Here is a 24,441-nt window from a genome sequence, read left to right as displayed (position 1 = left end):
AACATCAAATTATGTGATGAATAGCTACTAACAAGTTCCCTACTATGCGACAGTTGTGTGACTCAATATGGAACTAGGAATTCGATTGGGGCCTCATTAACTAGTGGCTATTCACCGCTACAAATTGTGCCATTGAGCTTATGTAGATATAAATATTCATTTGGATTCTGTTCCAGCAGGCTAGAACATAGATGTTGATTCACAATGCAGACTATCCTATCCTTATGGTATTTAAAGGAAAGGTACACAGTAGTCTTGTATGAGATTAGTTATTATTTCAGGATTCATAGTGGGATATGTTTTATACGTGGCATATTGAGATAACATTTCAGGATGTCATTCAGACCTTTGTACTTTTGTGAAACGTAATGAGTTGAGTGTGGATAATTTCTAGTGTTAAGATTCACAGAATCTTAAATTTATTGGGCTTACATATTTTCCATAATTCTACTATTTTTTTAATTAAAAAAAACTAAACTCTAGCAAATGTATAACCTTCAGAAATAAGACAGTAAAAAGTCACTACACAGAGACATAGCAATTTAGTTCATGAAAAGATATATTACAATGAAAATAAATCCAGATGGAACGTAATACGAACAACTTTTCAAAACTTCCTTGAATTCTGGCCTGTCTTTATAATGACCGACATCCTACTAAGGATTTAAGCCAATGTAAATGTAATTGTATAAATCACAACAGTGAATCACTGCTATTTAACAAGCTGCCGCTAACAGTCCTGGTTACATGCCAGTCGCACAACCTCACATGCCACCATGACTGCAAGCTGCAACTTGTTAATTAGCAACAGCCACCACAATTTACTTGAATGTAAATCCCCAATATGATTCTAGAGAATATTTTAATAAATGCTCACAATTTATTAAAATGTCAATGTTTTTTGGGAACACACACTACAGCATCTTTGCATTTTGGCCAGTAAATCTTTATTCTCCCCTCAAATCAACATAAATGTAGCAATAGGCATAGTATACTGTAGATTCTGTTCTGTATCCATCCATCACTTTCTTTCCTAATCAGAGCATGATGTTATACGCTTCTTTCTTTACACTGCTGCCATTAGTTTATTTGTCACTATCCGGAGCAAAACTAAAGCTGTCCTAATGGGTGTACAGCAATCTAAATTAGTGAGTACACGTGTGATTACTCCTGAAAATACCAGTCTCTCAAGCCAGAGATTATATTAATAATTTGAAGTTGCTACAGCATCTAGTTGCACCAGTAATGCAGGGGTAGGCAACCTCAATGAGACCATGGGCCATTTTTCAGATCTGCCAGAAGGATGACAGGAGCTATTCCAAGGAGATCAAACTAAAAGGGCTAATGTGATTTTTTTTTAAAAAAATTAAGCAGTGGTCATGACCTGTGAAGGCTGTTACAAAGGGTTTTTATTAAATCAAAAATTGGTTTAACCGAAAAACAGATTTAAACTGAAAACACCCTCTAGTGACCAAAAATATAATTTAAAATATGGAGGCTAAGGGCTCCTGAAATCATGGCATAATTACCTCTCAGAGGACACAAAAGGCCTTTTTGAGCCAAATGTTTGAGGGGCTATGCAGGGAGCAAGAGCCAGGGATATTGGGTGGTGGCGGTGCAAAAACTGTTGTGAGTGGCTGCATGTGGCCTACAGACTGCATGTGGTCCACCCTTACTGCTAATGCCTAGTCCAAGCTTAGCAATCAGTGGCCAACTTTTAAAGCCACTTGTGGGAAAAAACGTGTGGGCCAGTATGCCAAGTTTCCTCTGCTGACCTGGTGCTTGAATGACTGAAGCTGAAATAATGATCTAATCCCACCACTGCAAGACTCAATACATTTAATCAACAGACTTGATTTCAAAAAAAATTGTAGAAGAATTCAAGCATAAGTTGTTGATTTTGCAACCAACAACTGTGAACCTGAAAAGAGGCAAAGGCAACGATGCCCTATTTAAGGTGGAATGAAACATAAACTGGAGCAGCGTTTATTGCCTGTTTTGAAAATTCTAGATACAAGTACAGAACCATAAATGAAGAAAGTGTTGATGAGGGACACCCACCTACTTGCCCAAACATTATAACTGTCCTAGGATTTTTTTTCAGGCAGAAAAATTCAGGTACATTCCACATTACATGCATTCTTGCAAAAGGATGCCTGTTGCAATGGCAAAACAGTGCATTCCATGCATCCACATATGCAGACACGTGTGTACATGTGCTTTCTGACTTTTTACCTCTCTGACATCAAAATTTCTTTTAAGTTGATCTCCAACTATCCCATAGATTTCATCAGGAGGGAACAAAGGTTCTTGTGGAGGTTCTACTGTCACCTGCAATGGTTTAAAGTAAACAACAAGTGAATCGGAAAATTATTTAATGTTTTAATACTGGCTTCCTGGGCACCTCTGTAACTAGCTCAGGTTCAAATCAGAACTCATTTGGCATTAAATTTAACAGATTACTCCTGGGTTTTTACAGCAATGTTCTCTTCAACACAGTTCTCACTATGTTCTGATAGCTATTTAAATACTTCAATACAGCTCAGTTGATCAATTCAAAAACCATAACAGGATTAGGAACGGGCCATAGAATAAATGTGTTCCTTTATCCTTTTCTAGCATTAATATAAGTATAGTAGCAGTAAACTAAGTAACTGCTGATAGCTTGATAGCAATTTTATGGCTCATGTCCATTTTGTGATCCTTGTCACAGTAACATCTCAAAAACCCAGATGTGTTTTTGTGCCCCAAAAGGTTGGAGATCTCTGTTCCCCAACAGCAGCACAGAAATCATGTAACATTTTATACTTTATTTGCAAAGAAAACAAATATACTCACATCAATTTTCTTTTGGTAATTCAAGCTTCTCACCACTTTCCTAGCTACATGGAGTGCATGGTTATCATCCAAGGCATAATGGTCAGTTACACCAGATTGTCTGCACAGATTAAAAGTTTTTTAATGAAGTATATATTTTATATCAAAAAGCAAAGCATTGCTATTTTGTATTTCACACTCCTATCGCCTAACGGTAGTGTGAAAGTAACCCTAAACTATTGATTGCTATGTCTGAAAGCTCTGCTACAGTCTACTGAGCTGGTACGGCTTTCAATGGTCCTGGTGGTAAACTGTGCTTCTGTATCCAGAGGATCACCCAGCTAACTACAAAGTAGCTCATCCTACCAACCACCTACACAATGAAGGTGCAACAGCTGTGATCTGCATGAGCAGAGCAGCTGCCCAAAGCAATGGACCTTCAAGGTATTGGGGGGGGTGAAGAGAAAGCCAGCAGCTTACAAAATCTGAAATGCATGAACTCTACCAAACTCATAAAGGATTCTCGAAGGCTTTCACGGCCAGGATCTGATGGTTGCTGTGGGTTTTTCGGGCTCTTTGGCCGTGTTCTGAAGGTTGTTCTTCCTGACGTTTCGCCAGTCTCTGTGGCAGGTATCTTCAGAGGACTTGAGTCAGAACTCCATGTCAGAGCATGGACAGAGTTCCTACTCCAGTCCTCTGAAGATGCCAGCCACAGAGACTGGCGAAACGTCAGGAAGAAGAACCTTCAAAACACAGCCTAAGAGCTGGAAAAACCCACAACAACCATCATAAAGGATTCTTGGGCAGGGGCAGGGAAGGACAAGCACTGCACAGCTGTAGCAGGAGATCTGGCCATTATTTAACATAGGCTAACTCCAAGTAGCAGGAGATCTGGCCATTATTTAACATAGGCTAAGTCCAACATCCACTTCATGGATTGCTACCTTGTCGTGGCGAAGGGGCTTGAGTAACTCAGTGAAGCTATGGGCTATGCCGTGCAGGGCCACCCAAGACGGACAGGTCATAGTGGAGAGTTCCTACTAAACGCAATCCACCTTGAACAGGCAGTGGCAAGTCACTCCAGTATCTTTGCCAAGAAAGCCCCATGACCAGAAACAAAAGGCTAAAATATATGATGCTGGAAGATGGAACCCTCAGGTCGGAAGGCATCCAACACTCTACTGAGGAAGAGCGGAGGACAAGTACAGGTAGCTCCAGAGCTAATGATGTGGTTGGGCCAAAGCCAAAAGGACGCTCAGCTGTGGACGTGCCTGGAAGTGAAAGGAAAGTCTGATGCTGCAAAGAAAAATACTGCACAGGAATCTGGAATGCAAGATCTATGAACCTTGGGAAGCTGGAGGTGGTCAAACAGGAGATGGCAAGAATAAACATCAACATCCTGGGCATCAGTGAACTAAAATGGACGGAAATGGGCAAATTCAATTCAGATGCAAGAAAGCAAAGCGGCTGTCCAACGAGGCCTTACAAATAGCCGAGAAGAGAAGGGAAACAAAATGCAAGGGAGATAAGGAAAGTTACAGAAAATTGAATGCAGACTTCCAAAGAATAGCAAGGAGAGACAAAAGGGCCTTCTTAAATGAACAATGCAAAGAAATAAATAGAAAAGGAAAAACCAGAGATCTGTTCAGGAAAATCGGAGATATTAAAGGAACATTTTGTGCAAAGATGAACATGATAAAGGACAAATATGGTGGCCAGAGGATTGGAAAAGATCAGTCTACATCCCAATCCCAAAGAAGGGCAGTGCCAAAGAATGTTCCAACTACCGGACAATTGCACTCATTTCCCACGCTAGCAAGGTTATGCTCAAAATCCTACAAGGTAGGCTTCAGCAGTATGTGGACCGAGAACTCCCAGAAATACAAGCTGGATTTCGAAGGGGCAGAGGAACTAGAGACCAAATTGCTAATATGCACTGGATTATGGAGAAAGCCAGAGAGTTCCAGAAAAAGATCTACTTCTGCTTTATTGACTATGCAAAAGCCTTTGACTGTTTGGACCACAGCAAACTATGGCAAGTCCTTAAAGAAATGGGAGTGCCTAATCACCTTATTTACCTCCTGAGAAACCTATATGTGGGATAAGAAGCAAGAGTTAGAACTGGATATGGAAACACTGATTTCTTCAAAATTGGGAATGGAGTACGACAAGGCTAATATATTGTCCCCCTGCTTATTTAACTTATATGCAGAATACATCATGCGAAAGGCCGGACTGGAGGAATCCCAAGCCGGAATTAAGATTGTCGGAAGAAATATCAACAACCTCCGATATGCAGATGATACCACTCTGATGGCAGAAAGCGAGGAGGAATTAAGGAACCTTGTAATGAGGGTGAAAGAGGGGAGTGCAAAAAAACGGTCTGAAGCTCAACATCAAAAAAACTAAGATCATGGGCACTGGTCCCATCACCTCCTGGCAAATAGATGGGGACGATATGGAGGCAGTGACAGATTTCACTTTCTTGGGCTCCATGATCACTGCAGATGGTGACAGCAGCCACGAAATTTAAAATATGCCTGCTTCTTGGGAGGAAAGTGATGACAAACCTCAATAGCATCTTAAAAAGCAGAGACATCACCTTGCCAACAAAAGTCTGAATAGTCAAAGCTATGGTTTTCCCTGTAGGGATGTACAGAAGTGAGAGCTGGACCATAAAGAAAGCTGACCGCCGAAGAATTGATGCTTTTGAATTGTGGTGTTGGAGGAGGCTGGACTGCAAGGAGTCCCCTGGACTGCAAGGAGAACAAACCTATCCATTCTAAAGGAAATCAAGCCTGAGTGCTCACTGGAAGGACAGATCCTGAAGCTGAGGCTCCAATACTTTGGCCATCTGATGAGAAGAGAAGACTCCCTGGAAAAGACGCTGATGTTGGGAAAGTGTGAAGGCAGGAGAAGGGGACAACAGAGGACGAGCGACCAACATGAATTTGACCCAAATCCGGGAGGCAGTGGAAGAGAGGAGGGCCTGGCATGCTCTGGTCCATAGGGGGTCATGAAGAGTCGGACATGACTAAACAACTAAACAACAACAAACTCCAACATAATTTATAGTTAGTACCATCATACCAGAAGAAGGGAGATTTATTTCACCTGCAGTGAAGATCGGCACCACCAAGATCCTCTGCAGATACGTCCTCCCCAGTTGCTGCTTTAACCTAAAGCAGAAAAGCAAAGCCATTGGCTCAGAGGACTGTACTGTTGCTCAATTTGATTCACAATTTTTAAAAAGTTATCTCTACTATAATACTCCTGGCCTAGTACGGAGAACGTATTTCCAAGTTTTAAAACAATATTTGAACCTGGTAGCAAACTCTGATTTACAGCATGTTTGTGTTAACCTCAGAGAAGACATAAGAGCACACCAAACTTAATGCTAAGAAGAAAGGAGGGAGGGGAGTTCAAGACAGAAAGTGGAGGAGAACACGAAACACAGGCAGAGCACTTTCTATCCCTTAAAAATGGTTAATAGATGCTGCATCTGCATCAAAACTCTGTGGCTTATCGTTTATTACAGAAAACAATCGAGACAACTGAAAAATGCTGCAACACACAGGATGCCTGTTTGGACACATCACATCATCTGTCCTCCCTACTGGTCTTCCATTCTCCTTCCTGTCAAACATTAGTCAACATTTTGCCCCGTGGGCTTGCTCAGTCTTCTCTGAGCTGTTTCGGACATACCCTCCCTGCTCTCTGCTCCCCACTACAGACAGCTGGCAATACTTCTCACTTGTATCTATATATGGTGTCATCTGGGTTACAAAAGAACTAAGACTCTGAGAACTGGGCTTGCTATTTGTACATCTGATAATGATGATGAGCACATAAAATAATGGCATGTATCATCATTCATATACATGGTGACATATAAAATACCAAAGAGATATGGGTTTCCACCTCATGGAGCATACCATCTAAAGATCTGACATATGGGAGGTAATACAAGGAAGGAAGGAAGATGGAGACAAGGGCAAAATTGAACAAATATGCATTCAGTCGCTTGCAAATATTTAAATTTAAGCTTAATTTGAGGTATAAAGGTTCTAGAGGAGAGGAAAAGAGGTAGCTGCAATCACTGTAGAGATTGTAAGAGATGCTCCCAGGACTGCCTGCGATGAAAGAGAACAACAGAGATCCCTCAAAGATCTGTAGGACAACTAAGAGTTAACTTAAGTGTCACAATAGGCCATGTAACAAATGGGCTGACGTGAAGCCCTACCATTCTGGAAACCTTATCTTTCAGAAAGGAAAAAAAACAAAACATTGAATGCTGCCCTTAAAAAATCCTAGCTCCCCCTTTATTATTTTCAACGAGACTTAAATGGGAGCAGTTTTTGGTGAATGATAGTGTAAGCAGACTCTGAAACCTAACACTAGGAAAAAGATTCACATTCATCTAGATCTGTGGTTTCCAGCTTAGGTCTCCAGCTGTTATCAGACTACAACTCCCAGAAGCCATCACCACTAGCTGTACTGGCCAGGATTTCTGGGAGCTGCAGCTGAAGAACATATGGGGACCCAAAAGGTTAATCTAGATGAAAAAACATTAAGAATAATAACACTGAAACTAGCAAACCTTTGTAGACAAATACAAAATAATTTTACAAAACATAACAGTATCAGTTGATATTAAAGAACAGCTGGATGTTTTCCCCATTGCTATTAAAAAATGAATAATGTCAAAACTACCTAAAATATTTAAAAGAACCCTGATGTTAAAAAAAGATTATACATTTATAATTAATCTACAAGCTCTGACTCTTCTCTTTTTCTAAAGTAACTTAATCAATGCCTAAAATTCAAACAGGAAATTAAGTAACAAATTAATTAGTACTAGACTGCAGAGTGTCGTCATGCCTAAGTTGTTATTGATTTTCTATGTCTGCTTCTGCTGATTACTTTGTACCACAAAACTGTCTCTTACAAAAAAAACATGGTTCACACAAAAGACTTTATTACTGCAAGCTAAGCAATGCAATGTGTGTTTTTGCTCTAGTGTGAATAGATAATTTTGATGTGTAGAAGAAATTTTAAGTTGTGACTAGAAATATTCAAGTATATTTCAATCAACCACCATACTTTCAAAATACCAGAAATTATGCTGGATGATTTGTGATGGGAAATTTTGAACAATTACTGAGGGGAAATAAACAATAACTAGGCATGTGCCAAGGAATGCAACCAGCGCCTGATTAATTAGCAGCAATTTGCCATCAAAATTTACACCATTTCACTTATGTAGGTATACATCATCAACTCTTTATGCTGCAAAGTGCCTGTCTTGTGGATCTAGTTTACCAGATCCAGAAAATAATTTGGATCTGGAGGAACAAACTACTCTCATGCATGAAGCTTCAGCTACTACTTAAAACAAGCCAGTTTTCTTACTTTATACACAATATGGAACTGGGAAACTGTGTTCTTAAAGTAAAAATGGAAAATTTAACTTTCTTGCATTCTTTTTTTATTTTTTAAGCAAAGCCATCCATCCCTAGAAATCTACAGAAATGATTATAAAGCTTTTAGATATGAAAACAAAACTTTCAAAATCTGTTAAAAACCATTCTCTTACCAAGGGTGGTCCTCCCAAGAAAATTGTTCCTTGCTTGCCAACTATTATGCTTTCATCAGCCATCGCAGGGACATAGGCTCCTCCTGCAGTACATGAACCCATAACTATTGCTATCTGAGAAAGTTAAACAGAAACAAGAATTAACACAGAAAGGGGACTCTGGAAACAAACATGCTTACTTGATGTGCAACTTAAATTGCTTTTGTCCTAGAAATCTAATTTGTAAATGCATTCTCCACTCACAGCTCTAAACCAGGATTGTCAGCTGCTGGAGAAGCACAGTTCTTGTTTTAATTCTACAAACGAGGTACACTGATGTCACTGTACTTACTGCACTATTCGGAAACATCACTTTAAAGCTTAGAAGTCTGCAAGATTGCTCAGTAGGGCACATCTAAAGCTGCAGGTCCCAATATCTTTTCACTCTGAAAGTCTATTTGGGACATCTGTAAGAAGAAACCACTACTGCATATTTGTCTGCTAGCTCTAAACTTTTAAAGCAATAGGCAAGACCTTCCTGGATAAGCATTTTAATGTTATTAATCTGTCCTTTTTCTTTGCCTTATTGTTTCTTCACCTTGAGGGAGGAGACTTCCAACCTGGGCATCTCAAAAACCAACTATCAAAGAGGTTACCAGTTATCTCCAAAGGAAGTAAATCTATACTGTTAATTTCCTTCTGCTATTGTGTACTTTTGGAAAGTACGTAACACCAGAAATGCTGCAGAACCTAGCAAAACTACAAATGTTTTGGGCAAACTTCTTGTCTAAATGGGTGGGATAAAAATTTAATAAATAAATAATATGTGTAAAAAAAATCAACAATAACATGGGAATGTACCATTCTTACCAGTAACTAGAGTACCAAATGTATCCTAAGAAAGTTCCTCAAAAGCAAGACAATGGGGCTAGATGACGATGCAAAAGCAATAAACTTGCCCCTTTTGCTCTTCTCCCTCTCATATACAGCCACATACTCTTCAAAAATAGCATTGCCAGCTTAGTGATGGATTTCTCCCTCATTCTAAGCCACTTTAGAATACAATCTTGGCAAATGTAGGTATAAATAAAAAAAATTTTGAATTTATTTTAATTGTATTTTAATTGTTTATTTTTTTATTGTATTTTAATTGAATTTTAATTGTTGTAAGCCGCCCAGAGACCTTTGGGGAGAGTGGGTGGCATATAAGTTAAACAAACAAACAAACAAACATTATTTATTTTATTAGATTTCTACCCCGCCCATCTAGACCAAAGGTCTACTCTGGGTGGCATTACAAATTTAAAAACAGTTAAGCCAATAAATATATACATAAATCCAAGATGGCAAAAATAAGAATTTAAGATATGGCAGGAGGGAAAGCCTTGTTATTTAACACGTTATTTATCTTGTTTCACACAAATTCTTTCAATTCTACTGTTTACTCTTGTAATCTTGAAGGAATTTAGGTATCTAGTGCATATCTATCATATCACAACAGTGCATACTTCTGCACATGCACTGAGAATTTTGCCTTATTGAATTCTGTAGGTCCAGATAAGTCTCTGTCAGACTATATTTTCACATAAAAATTCTAGATAAGTGTAATGGGAAATGAATTGAAGGATCTATACCTTCAGAAGCCTGCAATCTCGTTTCAGTCAAACAATCAATCTTCTCTTTATTTCCCCTTTGCCAGTACCTTCCCTTCAATTCCCATAGGAAAAACTCTAAACTGGTGCAGGTGATGGCCCAATCCTAGAATCTCTCAGAGAATAAAAGTGAACTTGGGTCTAGAAAATCCAGGGTTGCCCATGGTCCACATGCAGCCCACAGCACACTCCCCCAGCCCCCCCCCAATTTCATTTAAAATATTTTGGGTTCAAAAACTTCCCTTGTCCCTTTAGGTCTAGGACAACTGCTGGTTCTAATTATGCAGGACTCACTAGCATAAATCTTGTTGCTTAGCTCAGTCAGGCCCAATGACTCAATAGAACTTACAGAGGAGTTGACTCACCAGATCGCCCCAGTTCAACTGTCCTACTCTAGTTGCAGCTTACTACACTAAGCAACTAGATTAAATAAATAAGATTTGAAATACCTAACCCTATTCATTGACTGGATCTACTCCAATCAGAATCAACCATTTGGTTTTGGCCTTTCAGTCAATCACACTAACTAAGGTCTGGGAGCAGAAAAGAAGCTTGCCTGGTTTAAAGTGAAACAATTGCAAACCAGGTGTTCTCAAAGAATTACTTGTAAAAACCTTTAGGAGCATATCAGCTTCACTACAAAGATTACTTACCCTGACAATTAGCGCATTTTTCGCTCCATAAGATGCAATTTCCCCCCCCCAAAAATGGGGGGGAAGTGTACGCATCTTCTGGAGTGAATACTGTAAAACAGCGCTCCCCAGGGTCCCGCGGGGGTGTGGGAACTCAGAAGGGTCCTGGAAGGCACACTAGGACCCTTTGGAGGCTCCCCCAGCCCCCCCATGGGGCCAGCGGGGGTGAAATTGCCACCTTCAGGGGCTCTTTTGAAGCTTGGGAAACTTCAGAAGAGTCCCTGAAGGTGGCGATTTCGCCCCTTCTGGCCCCGCGGGAGGGCTGGGTGAGCCTTCAAAGGGTCCTAGGGTGTGTTCCAGGACCCTTTGGAGGCTCACCCTCCCCCCCTCTCGGGGGCCAGAGGGGGCAAAATCGCCACCTTCCAGGACTCTTTTGAGGCTTGGGAAGCTAATGCAGAACATTTGTGTTCTGTTCTGCAAAGCACATATCCTGTGATTGTTCAAACTGAATGAACATGCTGCTTCTTTGACTCCAAATCCCTTTCACTTGCTGCATATAAGTTGCTGAAATGCATGCACAGATGAGCTCTTTCTTGAAGCTGTTGAAATAATTTATATGATTAGTTCCCTCTTTGCTTTGCCCTGCATTTTTACTAAAGATTTTGAAGTGCACATCTCCAGCAAAATAATGAAGGCTCTCTATCCCTCTTGCCTTGAATCCACAGAGAGGGAGCAGTATAGTTTGTGCTCTCTCTCTCTCTCTCTCTCTCTCTCTCTCTCTCTCTCTCTCTCTCTCTCTCTCTCTCTGTGTGTGTGTGTGTGTTAAACTGAAATGAAATCTCATTGTTGCTTCCAAACATGCTGCAGATGACTAGTTGGTTCGTGCCAGAAAACCGAAACCTGGTACTATTGGATTGCAGCAGTTTTACTTTCTAGTGGAGACATGAGCTTTATGCAGGAAGAAGAATCAGGGTAACCCTAGGGTATGCAAAAAGGAGCATGCAAAATAGGAATTATGCTTGCCATTGCCCCTCAGTTGCCACTCTCCCTGCAATAGTATACAGAGAGATGTCATGTTGAGTGGAGCCTTTCCACTTTAGAAACCCTGACAGAGACACTTCTCAGATTTTCATTCTCTACATGACAGAATGGGAGAGGGGTAATGAGTATTTCCCTTTTATGGGCTGCTTTTAAAGAGGGGGCGAAATCGCCACCTTCCGGGACTCTTCTGAGGCTTCCCAAGCCTTAAAAGAGTCCCAGAAGGTGGAGATTTCATCGCCACTAGCCCTGCGGGGGGGGGGGGGGGGGCAGGGGGAGCCTCAGAAGGGTCCTGGAACACACCCTAGGACCCTTTGGAGGCTACCCCTGCCCCCCCATGGGGCCAGCGGGGGCGAAATCGCCAGCTTCTGGAACCTTTCTGAGGCTTCCCAAGCCTCAGAAGGGTCTTGGAAGCTGGTGATTTTATCCCCGCTGGCCTCGTGGGGGGAGGAAGTCTCTGAAGGGTCCTGTAGGGCACTCTCGGACCCTTTGGAGGCTTCCCCCACCCTCACCCCCGCAGGCCGAAATTCCCGGATTATTTTTTCCTGTTTTCTTCCCCTAAAAATATGGTGCGTCTTATGGAGCAAAAAATACAGTAACACTTAATTCCAGTTGGAGGCACGCACACTCCAATATGTGCACTCTAATGATATCCATTATCTGTATTACTTGTTGCAGTCTACACGTCATTGTATTTCTTCTTTTATTGCTGAATTAAGTTACCTGTGGAATTCCTTGTGAAGACATGACTGCTTGGTTATAGAAACTTCTACCAAAATGATCACGATCGGGAAACACTTCTGACTGGTAAGGTAAGTTTGCACCTCCAGAGTCAACTAAGTAAAAATAAAGAATGAACGTTTGTAAATAATGTATTTTCTGAACATAACTGGACAACATCACTCCCTGCAATGTGAGCACTGAGAGAGCTCAGATGAAGCTACTGCTCTTCCTTCAATCAGTTCCATCATCATTCTCACAAAAGAAGAGAAGACAGCAGCAAACTCCAGGATCTGAAAAAGGGAAACTGAACTCTGGACATGGATTATATATGGTGTATTCCTCTTCAAGATGTTAAGGTACCACACATGTGCTGGGCTCTCATCCTTCTTGGCTTATAAAAGAAGCCAGAGAGGAACTGGCTGGGTTGGTAAATGGTGAATGCCTCCGTGCAACAAGACAAAGTACCAGAATGCCTAAAGGAGGCAGTAATAAGACCTTTGTTTTAAAAGATCCTCCTTGAATCCCACTGCATTGACAATCATTGGCTAGCCTCCAACATTCCCTTTTTGGGCAAGATTTTGGAGCATGAGGTGGTGTCCCAGCTCCAGAGGATCCCAGATGAAGTGGATTATCTAGATCAGTTTTTCCCAACATTGGATCCCCAGACGTTCTTGGACTGCAACTCCCACAAGTCCTTGCCAACACACCTCAATCCAAGAACATCTCAGGACCCAAGGATGGGGAACAGTGATCTAGATCCATTTCAATCTGGCATCAGGCCTGGTTAGGGGACAGAGACAGCTTTGGTTGCCTTAGTAGTTAAGCTTCCTTAACCTTGGTTTGACAATGTATCAGACGGAACAACCAAGTAATAAGTGATGAAGTTGCACAACCAAACACAGGCCAAAATATTTTGACAGCAACTTTGTAAAAATAAACAGTGCTTTGAATCTTTGTTCATCAATTAATAACAGCATTTGTAATAGTACGTACCTAAGTAAATACAAGGGAGATAATTTTGCATGGCAATTTCTTGAGCACGTAGATGTTTCTTTACAGTGATCGGGTAATATGTTCCACCTTTGACAGTTGCATCATTGGCAATAATCAGACACTCTACTCTGAAATACAGTTTATAACAGAACTGAGTACTTCATTCCAGAGCAAAAGCTTGCTAACATTACCCTAAAAACACTGGCCAGTATCCTGTTCGTTTGTCTGCATCCAGAATGGAAACTGTGGAAGCATGCCAATTGCACCACTAGGTACCTCACCAAATTGCTGCAGCCACTTCCATGATTTCCATTCTATATGTAGACAATCCAACAGAACATTGGCCACTGATATTCATTCATGTTTCATCCAGATAAATGTATGTGTTTTGCTGTTAAGAATCATGGCAAAGCTGCCTTCTATATCTGCTGCACCATCCAAGGAATGTTCATGTGAGGACCCCTGTCTGCATTTCAGGGATAACAGAAGGTTAAAGACTCTGGGCAGGAAAAGAACATGAGAATACTGAAGAACAGCTTTTAGTATACTGAAGAACAGATTTTAGTAGTATAATGCACTGGACAGAATGCCAGACTAGGACTCAAGAGATATGGGTTCAAATACCCACTCAATCATGGAAACTCAGAGAAGAAAGTAAAGTAAAACCACTCCTTAAATACGTCACATATCTTGGAAACCCTACCAGAATTGCCATAAATTGCAATCAACTTGACAGCATATAATACGCCCGGAGAGTGCTTGTAGCGCTATGGGGCGGTATATAAGTCCAAAAAACAAAAAAACAAACAAACAAAAAACACTGTTTCAGCCTCAGACTAGTGCAAAGTGTGCTGTGAATTTTATTTTATTTCTTTTTTCAGAAAGGGCAAAATCATAGATGGGGAATAGCTGGCATCCAAATAATGTTGGCTGTGATTACCATCAGTATTAGCCAGCATGGGCAATAGTGAAGAATGATGGAAGTTGTAATCCAGCAATATGTGGAGGGCCATATTCTCCCTAAACCTAGGCTATTACCTTCTGTACATATGAAGCTAGTATAAAGCACTTTTGGCCTCACCTGCCCACCATTCCAGTCACAGCTACAATGCAGTACCTTCAGGATGCAAATCTGAATTATCAGAAATACTGGATTTCATTGATATCTAGCATCACATCCTATCTGTATAAGCTTAGAAGACTTGTAATCCATTATCATTTCAACTCTCTGCAAAGTAAGAGGAAGCAGTTTTCTACTATACCATATTTGTTCTAATGGTGTCAGAGCCTTTTGTTCAGCAATTCCTGAATACTATGAAATGCATATCCATTAAACAATTATTTGGTTATCAAATAATGAAAAAATGAAACAATGGTGGCACTTTCACCAGTACTTTATTTTCCTTGAACGGCCCCGCAATCAAAAGCAAAGTTGTTGACAGACGTTTTCTCAAAATAATTTCCAATAAGCCATTTTGACACAATATGAAACTGGATTTCCAATTTAAACCTTTCAGTTTAAAGCAAAAAATCATTGGGGGGAGGCAGGTGGACATTAAAACCTCTTATCAGCCATAACAATATGGTGCTAGAGCCAATGTATAATCTCCAAAACAAGCAGGGCAGTTTAAGACACTGTAATAATAAACCTTTTAATTCTGGTTTCTTTAGACTGTTTTGCAATATTCAGAAATATGAGAAAGCAAAGCTAAAACCTCACAGAAAATACATTGATAGGAATTCTCACCCTGACACCCGTCCAATGCCTGTAATGATGCCTCCTGCTGGCACTTCTTCATTGCCATACAGCTGGTAGCCTGCAAACTGCGAAAATTCCAGGAATGGAGACCTGAGAAGAGAGAAAAATTTCAGGAAAGTCAGGTACATGAAGCAATCTCGTGCTGATCAATGTTACAGGAGACAACATTTTCAAGTTCATAATTTAATCACTGAGCAACTGCCATTCTCATTATTTTAAAAGGGAGATTTCCATCCCACATTTCCACTCCAGCAATACAATATGCCTAACAATAGCAACAAGAAAAATATAGGATAGCTACAAATCTTATATAATCTGTCATTATTATACAGTACACAAAGCATGGAAACAAAGGATTTCTTAACTTATAGATTGAATTATTAAGAATGAAGCAGTAATACCCACCCAGGATCTATAAGTCTGTCAATTCTTTCTCTAGGTAACAACTTTCCTCTTGATGTATGAAGGTTCCGTGCCTTCTCTCCGCCACCTGTCATGTAATATCTCGCATTATTATAATTTTTGGTTACACTACATGTGCAAGCAATTGAACAGACTCCCACAATTTAGTAGTAACCAAAACACTTCCACCAACAGCACTGGCAGATTAAACACTTTTCTGAATCTTCTATTAATTCTACCATCATCATTATATTTTTAATAAAGATTTGTGTTTTCCTACATTTCTGCAAATGCAACCCCAACCACACCACTCCTGACTGAGACTGAGACGGGGAGAGGGAGATAAGATAGGCGAGGGAAACAGAGTAAGTGGTTGGATAGGAAAGAGAGAGAAAGATATAGATATATGAGAGGCAAAAATTGCTAACATTCTCTGGATAGGTCGCTTTCTGGTTCACACCAAAAAATCCCAGGCATTACTGCAGCTGGGTGCAGTACCAACAATGTAAAAGCAGTTTTCAGCAGCAGTAATGCTGTTGTAATGACAGATTCCCAGGCTGGGCTTCACATTTAGGCTGATGGACAGCATAACAGATAGCTTGTGAAAGAACCTGCGGAAGCATTCAATATCAACAAGGTTACAAAAAGGAGCTTAATAGTCATTATATGGTGGCTCTAGCACTGCTGTAAACTTTTCCTGGTTGGCTTTTCTGAAATTTTATATCCTACAGAATGGTACAGATTGAAGGCGGGTGGCTGAGTACCTCTAACACAGAATGGGTCTGTGCTGAGTGTTTGGGAGTGGATCATCTACGCTCTCTTAATGCACTGTTGAGTTACAGGCACACTAACAAAAATTAGATCTGGATTGTAGCTTTTTTCTCAACTCTCGTCACTGTTGAAATGAACTACAGTGGGGTCTTGACTTGAGAACTTAATCCGTATTGGAAGGCGGTTCTCAAGTCAAAAAGTTCTCAAGTCAAATCTGCATTTCCCATAGGAATGCATTGAAAATCATTTGATCCGTATCTGCTCTTTTCCGTCCATAGAAACTAATGGGAAGCTGCTATTCCGCCTTCGACCACTAGAGGGGGAATATTTTGTTTCTTTTTTTCTTAGGTCAAGAAAGGTTCAGGGAAGGCAGGGAAAATACAGTCCAGGCAGTACAGTACCAGGCAGTCTGAAGACTGTCTCCCAATCCACTTTCTAAACGCTGGGAGGAGTGAGGAAGCAGACAGGCACCCTTTTCACTGGCCAACAGTTAACTGAAAGTTCACATTTTGCACTTTCCCTGCCTCCCACGTGGGTTTTTTTCAGTTCTTAACTCAAATCTAAGTACTTAAGTCAAGTCAATATTTTCCTATGAGAGTGGTTCTTAAGTCAAAATGTTCTTAACTCGAGCCGTTCTTAAGTCAAGACCCCACTGTAGGTAATTTATAAGCATGTATAAGGTATATTGAATGGGATTTTACCCATTTTATAATGGCTTTTCCATTTTTGTCATCATATCTATAGCTCCAAATGTTGCTATGGCACATACAAACAATAAAAACAACAGCTTTGCCCGTGCTACTTCATAGCAGAATATACTAGTGCTGTATGATATAAATCAGCATATGCCAAACAAGTGGGTGTAGATCTTAATGAATTATGCAGCAGTTTATAAATAATAATAATAAGAAAATTTAAATAAAGAGAATCATGCAGCATTATTACTGACTGCCTGAAACCTACCCCTACTGAAAATGCCAACTGCACTGGCATTGCTTCTCCAGAAGTACACTGAGAGGAGCTAGCAAATAATGAATGGCATTAAGTAATACAGAAACAAATTCATTCATCTCATGGGCGCCAACCTCCTACATGATAGCTAAAACTGAGGAAATGTTTTCTGCACACATCTGAAGCTACAGTGCTGCCTCGACTTACAACAATAATCTGTTCCAGAAGATGGGCATAAATCATCTGAAGGTGCCATCCCTGAAAGAGGTGAGGGGGATGGCATGTCGAAATAGGGCCTTCTTGGCTGTTGCCCCCCAATGAACTCTAGCCAGCCACAAGGACTGGGAATCACTACACACAAAAGACCAGCTAATGACACCCATCAACCACAGTGTCAGATAATCTCTCCTTCTTATCACAACAATATACCCACAACAAGACACACTAATCACCCATCTACAGAAAAAGACAAAAGCCCATCTCACAGCCATAAATACAGTGGTGCCCCGCATAGCGACAATAATCCGTTCCATATAAATCGTTGCTATCCGGAATCATCGCTATACGGGGCAAAAAAAAACCCCATAGGAACGCATTAACCCCTGTTTAATGCGTTCCTATGGGGGGGAACTCACTGCTATGCGGAAATCCTCCATCCGGCCGCCATTTTCACTGCGCCGGTAAGCGAGGAAACCGCGCAAAACCGCTGTGGGCGGCCATTTTGGAACCGCTGATCAGCTGTTCTGAAAACATCACAATGCGAAGATCAGTAAGCAAAATGCTTACCGATCATCGCAATGCGATGTTTGCCCATTCAGAACATCGCAATGCAATCGCTTTTGCGATCGCAAAATCCACATCGCTATGCAGATTCGTCGTTAAACGGGGCGCTCATTATGCGAGGCACCACTGTACTCCACTCCCAAGCCAACTACACCAGAGCACAGAGTGCTGTCCTCTGAAGATGCCAGCCACAGAGACTGGTGAAACGTTAGGAAGAACAACCTTCAGAACAAGGCCAAAGAGCCCGAAAAACCCACAACAACCATTAGATCCCGGCCGTGAAAGCCTTCGCGAATACATATTAATTAATGTTTAATTTGACCTGTATTTCATATGTGTTCTCAATTTTAAATTGTGCAATACTCGAAAGAAAGAAAGAAAGAAAGAAAGAAAGAAAGAAAGAAAGAAAGAAAGAAAGAAAGAAAGAAAGAAAGAAAGAAAGAAAGAAAGAAAGAAAGAAAGAAAGAAAGAAAGAAAGAAAGAAAGAAAGAAAGAACTGTATAGTTATGAATTATAACATTACATTTATGGTGGGGTGTGTTTTTTTCAGTATTGGCAACTTTGTTATTACAGCTGTTATTCAGTAATGTGGTCATTGCACCTTCAATCCTACTACCTTCTGAAAGCTAGAGGTCTCTACTTCTGCCTTCTACCCCAGTAGACAATGTACAATGGCAATTATGGAGTGAAAGGTGTGGTTTTCTTTTTTCCACCACCACCCAGTGTGGCTAGTTTTTAGTTGAACACATCTGATCCTAGAATTATTTCCAGGGAAAAACTATGAGCAGCACATAGTCAGGTTTATGAGTAGCAGCTAGCAGTATGTGGAACCTCTTTTTCAATGAGACAGACGAAATGGCAAATCCCTCTTTTTGTGAGTGGGCTGGGTATTCTTCTTAAGAGATCCAGCTAAGAATGAATAGAACTGGTAATGTCCAGTGTGTTATGCTACTCTTGACTGCTTTGTTTATTTATACTATGGCCTAATTACTACTGGCTGTTTATGTACATGAAAGAGGAACCCTGGCAATTGCTGCAGCTAATGGATGAGGCACTGAGGGCACAACTGGAAATGTAACCATGCATGTGACTAACCCTCATTAATTAGCCACAGAAACTTCCATAATTCTTCTTATGTATGTGTAAATGTCCAATAAGATTCTGGCCAGTAGTTTTTTTTTAAATTCTTTTTGAGGAAATTCCTCAAAGAGGGGGAAATCCTTCTATTTAAAAAGCAATGGTTCCCAACCTTCAGTAGCCCAGGTGTTCTTGGACTGCAACTCCCAGAAATCCTGGCCAGCACAGGTGGTGGTGATGGCTGTCCAAGAACAACTAGAGACTCAGGCTGGGAATCACTGATTTTAAGCAAGATGTTACAACCTACACCCCCAAAGTTAGGAAATTCATATCACAGAGCAAAACATGGGCGTACTGAAGTACAAAAGGTGTCTACCCCAACACTGTAAAATAATCCCACTTGCTACCCCATTCCCATTCCCTCACTCCCACCTGGATGGAATTCCATGTACTTGCACTGATGGAAACCCTGGTGAACCATGGCTATGACACCAGTTGATAAATGTGAAGCTCATCCAGCCAGCTCACATGGAAACAACCTATTCCATACACTAATGCAGCTGAAGGAAAGCCGTGTCCATGCATGTGTAACCTTCAAGAACAACAATGCTACAAGGAAAATATCTGGACCTGCTTCTCTTTGGTCCTTCTCTATGGTCTTTAGCTGTTACCTATGTTCCACAGAAGCTCCCTACTATTATAACTCTTTGTCTACTAGAAACCTGTAAAGCTTTTAGACAAAGGTTGGATCTTTTCTCCATTCTAGGTAGTGCTAAGTTCATACTTAGTACTGGTGCCACTACTTTTAGTTTACCACCATATTAAAATCCAAGGACACACATAAAATGGTCCAGTAAGATTTGTTCAGAAAAGGCTACATACCTAATTTGATTTTTTCAGATTGCTGCTGGAGTTCTTTTACTAATGCTTTCATTCGTTCATAGTTTTCCTGTGAAGCGTATAAAAACAAACATGAGAATGGTCATTTAATAACTGAGGAGAATGGAGACATAATATTTCTACTTTGTATTATTATAATAATTATTGATGTATTATATAATAGTAATGCTTATAAGCCACTTTTACAAAACATACTAATTAAATGCATCACAATACATTTATTATTTTAACTGCATTTTTTTCCTAGTGATTTCCCTTGTGGACACAATCTCAGGTGCCTTTTCCTCAAAGTAAGCCCTACTGATTGCCATAGTATTTACATCTAAGTAAACACACACATCATATTGTTACTGTCTTTTCTTTCAAAAGTTTCTTTCCCTCCTCTTTCTCTCTCACACACATACACTTAAAAATAACAAAGTTGGTTTCTGTTCACTGAGGTACACTGCAGGGGCTCTCCTGAAGGTGTCCCTGACACTTGTGGAAGAGGCATATGAGTAGAGAATGAAACTTCACAGCAGTCGTATCCATTTGTGAAATTCCCTGCTCAGGAAGGCTTGTTGTTAGCCAAAGTATAAGAAATATATTTAAAAGTATTTAAAAATATTTTAAGCACACTGCTACATACTGTACTTTATATTATTTTTTCTCTGATTTTTAATCTATTTTGCAAATTGTTCTAGCAGCTTTGTTGAAAGACATTATCTAATAAAATAAATTAATTTATAGGGCTATCAATATAATGAAATCCGGAGCTTTCCTGGCACCATCACCCACCCAACAGACCAACAGCATGATGTTTGCCAAGTACAGTACTTAAAAAAAAGTCAGAGGAAAGTGTGTGTATGCACTTTTTTCTGTGCTCTCAAATGAATCAAGGTTTAGTTTTTTTCAATATACAGTGGTGCCTCGCATTACGACGTTAATTTGTTCCAGCAAAATTGCTATAGAACAAAAATGTCGTAATGCAAAATTTAAAAGCCCATAGAAACACATTAAAACCCGATTAATGCTTCCTAGGGGCTTGAAACTCACCGTCCAGCGAAGATCCTCCATAGCGCAGCCATTTTCGCTGCCTGTGCAGCGAGGAATCCGTCCCAGAAGAGTGGGGAGCCATGTTTTTTACCCGGCGGCCATTTTGAAACCGCCAATCAGCTGGCCGAAAATCATCGCTTTGCAAGAATCGGTTCCCGAAGCAGGGAACCGATCATCGCAAAGCGAAATTCCCCCGTAGGAAACATCGTTTTGCAATCGCTTTTGCGATCGCAAAACCTTCAACGTAAAGCAATTTCATCATAAAACGCAGCGCTCGTAATGAAAGCCACCACTGTATTTCAGCAAGCCAAAAATATCTGTTTTGCTAATACAGAGCTTAGGTTTTTCTATTTTTCCATAAAACACACTCTGGCTAGCCCTGAGGTATTAAACAGTAGTGAGGTTTTATGGATTTAACACAGTATTCCAAATCACCAATTCAGCCACAGAAAATGCGCAGGACGGGAGGCGGGGAACATTCAACAGAAGAAAAGAGACAAATCTATACATGTACGGAAAAATAACATCAGGTCTCAGAAACACCTCTCAAAACAAAACAAAACCAGAAAAAACTACTTCTTCTTTTACTGCATTTTTAAAATAACGAATTGCTGAAATATTCATATGGAAAGGTAAATTAGAAAAGTGATTCAAGCAAAAAAGTTTGAAAATTCATTGTACTCATTAGGACCTATACAAGACAGTTCAAATGAAAGCACATACTATATAATATTTAGGGATATCCTCCAGTTAAAACATTTTCCCTCACCAGTTTCAGAAAGGGAAAGCAATCAAGATTTCGAGGACGCTACAGTATGTGCCTAACTGCAAATAGAGCCAGCCTGTGTAGCCTTGGGCAAACTGCACAGTCCCATGGCAGCCCCGAAGAAGGGAATGGTAAACCACTTCTGAATACTGTATTCTTTTCCTGGAAAAACCCTGAACATTAGCTTGACCGCACATCACGATGATGATTATGAAAGGAAAAGACCTTTCTCTCCAGGCAAGCTTTTCCTGAGTGACTGGGTGCCAAGCGTGGTTCTTAAATGAATTGTAGTTAGAGATGGGGGTATTCATATTTGTATATGAATCCGTCCTAGAAAACAGTGTGGGGCCATTTTGAAAGTCGGCGGCCATTTTGAAACCCGTCGATCAGCTGTTTGCTGATTGTCGTAAAAAATCAGTTCCCGAAACAGGGAACCGATCAATGTGAAGCGAAATTCCCCCATTTAAAACATCATTTTGCGATCGCAAAAGCGATTGTAAAAACGTTGACGTAATGCGGATTCGTCGTAGAGGGGACAATCGTCCAGTAGGGCACGATTGTACACCCGTTTCAAAACATTGCAGACTACATACACAATCCTTCATCTATCTTATTGTGATCAATGTACTCAGCTATTTCATCAAAGGCCTGAGCTGGCAAAAGCAAAGTAGAATCAAGAAATACTACTACTCCAAATTTATTTTGCAAGTTCATCAGTGCAAATATGCAACAAAACAAAAAGTTATCTCAACCTTCTGGAAGCAAATTCTTCTTTTAGAACACTACATAACAGAACTATAACAAGCAAAACTCTGATCTTTTTTTAATTATTATATTATGAAGAAACCAGAGACAACATGCACCACCTTAGTAACTTAATCCTTTTTTAATTATTATATAATAAAAAAGGATTAAGTTACTAAGGTGGCGCATGTTGTCTCTGGTTTCTCCATTGCAACCATCACAACCTGCTAGCCACTATGTGTTGTTGATAGATATGAAAGAATACAATACTCTCTGTACAGTGAGTGAATTTCTGGTTGTTTTTGGGTTGGGCAGCACTTTGGCATGTTCTTAAAAATCCTCTCAATTTGAAAAGCAGTTTGGTTTGTGGAATTAAGGGCTTCTGCTCAAAAAAATGCAAACGAACTCCTTGGTGTGGTCATGTTATATGAGAAAGCAGTGGGCCCAAAATTTCCCTTATGCCCTCTCATGGCTCAGTTCTCTAATGCTACCTCTAAAATGGCACACCATAGTACTATATACTGCTATATTTTACAAATATACTGTATATGACATATACTTTCCAAATAAAAAATGGAAATGATGATTTCAAGGGCTGGCAAACTATTTTGTCAATTCAGATACAACAGCAACCCATGGATTTGCCCAAAGAGAAAAATGAGGGAGGGAATCTGAGAACATAAGTGGTATCATCTCAGTTTCTGAGGTTGGCTATCATCATGGCATATCTCCACCTATGTCTCATTATGTGGATTAGTTGTCCTTTATCAAGGTCCAGCCAGTGTCCGATGTTATACTGGATACCAATATTTAGTGAATTTTTGAGATTAAATAGAACTTAAAACCAAACATAGGCCATATATTTTACAGCACATGAAATGCAACCACACACCCAGGGCTTTTAAAGCCAGTGAACTTTCTGAATGTTTTACTTGGGAATTCTGTATTTTATTCCATAAGTCTGCACAAGTGGAAGTGATCCATGAAAGCTCACATGAAAATATAATAGCTTGTCTTTAAGGTGCCACGTGTTTTTGTCTTGTGTCTTTGAATTTTACCTGATATATTTAGAACCCTGGATCTTAAAACAAATATGACTCTACATCAAAACATAACTGAACCCATCATTACCTGATAAAAGTGAATAATGAAAGTGTAATTATGAGAACACAGGGGAGAAAGAAACTTTGCTGCCACCTCTGTCCCTGAGGTCTCAGCTATGCCTTTAGGTTTCAGAAACTAAACATTAAACCTTCTGTCTTACCAAATTGCTTTTCTATCTTCCCTGCCTTGGAATTTATCTTCTACTGTGTCTTGTTAAATCTGCAGAGAACGACAAACAACAGAGGCGAAGAAGGGCAGAACTCATTATCAATACTGTTCCTTTTTTGAGTTTGCACTCGTTTGTAATGTAATACAACAAGATCAAACTTGTTGAGTTTGATCTTGTTGTATTACATTTTTGGGGGAATAGAGGCACCTCATGGAAGTGACCTCATAATTTTCAAGCTGCTAAAACACAGCATACGTCTGATGTCCTTCATAAATAATAGCTGTCTGTGTAACAGAAGACAACTTGAAGCTATGCTGTCCCTTGAATGTTGTACCAGATTGATTCATGTAGACTGGTTGATTAAGAATACGGTAGTTGGGTACGTCTGGGTAAATTATGATATCAGAACTGTAGAGTTGAAAGGAACTTCCTAGTCCAATAACTGTCAAAGCAGGAAATCTGCAGCTAAAGCATTGCCCTGACAGATGGTTAGCTAACTTCGTTCAAAAACCTTTAACAAAGGAGAGTCCACCACCTTCCTGAAAACTCT

The 24,441-nt window shown here is 40.1% G+C and overlaps 1 protein-coding gene across 4 annotated transcripts in view; it reads right to left on the bottom strand.

The window, feature by feature from the left end:
• The window catches only part of MCCC2 (methylcrotonyl-CoA carboxylase subunit 2), a 43,670-nt gene that overhangs the window by 17,171 nt on the left and 2,058 nt on the right, over window positions 1-24,441 (bottom strand). Inside the window, exons 2-11 of one of the 4 annotated variants that reach the window (XM_072992629.2) lie at window positions 23,883-23,941; window positions 20,056-20,122; window positions 15,595-15,679; window positions 15,178-15,279; window positions 13,431-13,558; window positions 12,438-12,550; window positions 8,414-8,527; window positions 5,932-5,996; window positions 2,839-2,938; window positions 2,236-2,331 (exon numbers count right to left, since the gene is read on the bottom strand). In XM_072992629.2, coding sequence (XP_072848730.2) covers window positions 2,236-2,331; window positions 2,839-2,938; window positions 5,932-5,996; window positions 8,414-8,527; window positions 12,438-12,550; window positions 13,431-13,558; window positions 15,178-15,279; window positions 15,595-15,679; window positions 20,056-20,107 — 855 coding nt within the window. In that variant the 5' untranslated portion in view covers window positions 20,108-20,122; window positions 23,883-23,941. The remainder of the gene's footprint in view (window positions 1-2,235; window positions 2,332-2,838; window positions 2,939-5,931; window positions 5,997-8,413; window positions 8,528-12,437; window positions 12,551-13,430; window positions 13,559-15,177; window positions 15,280-15,594; window positions 15,680-20,055; window positions 20,123-23,882; window positions 23,942-24,441) is intronic. The other 3 variants (XM_072992627.2, XM_072992630.2, XM_072992628.2) reach the window with 3 other exon arrangements.

This window comes from Pogona vitticeps, chromosome 2 (genome assembly GCF_051106095.1).
Source record: "Pogona vitticeps strain Pit_001003342236 chromosome 2, PviZW2.1, whole genome shotgun sequence".
NCBI lineage: Eukaryota > Metazoa > Chordata > Lepidosauria > Squamata > Agamidae > Pogona > Pogona vitticeps.
Note: the sequence above shows the minus strand (reverse complement) of the source record. Positions and strands in the feature narration are given on the sequence as shown.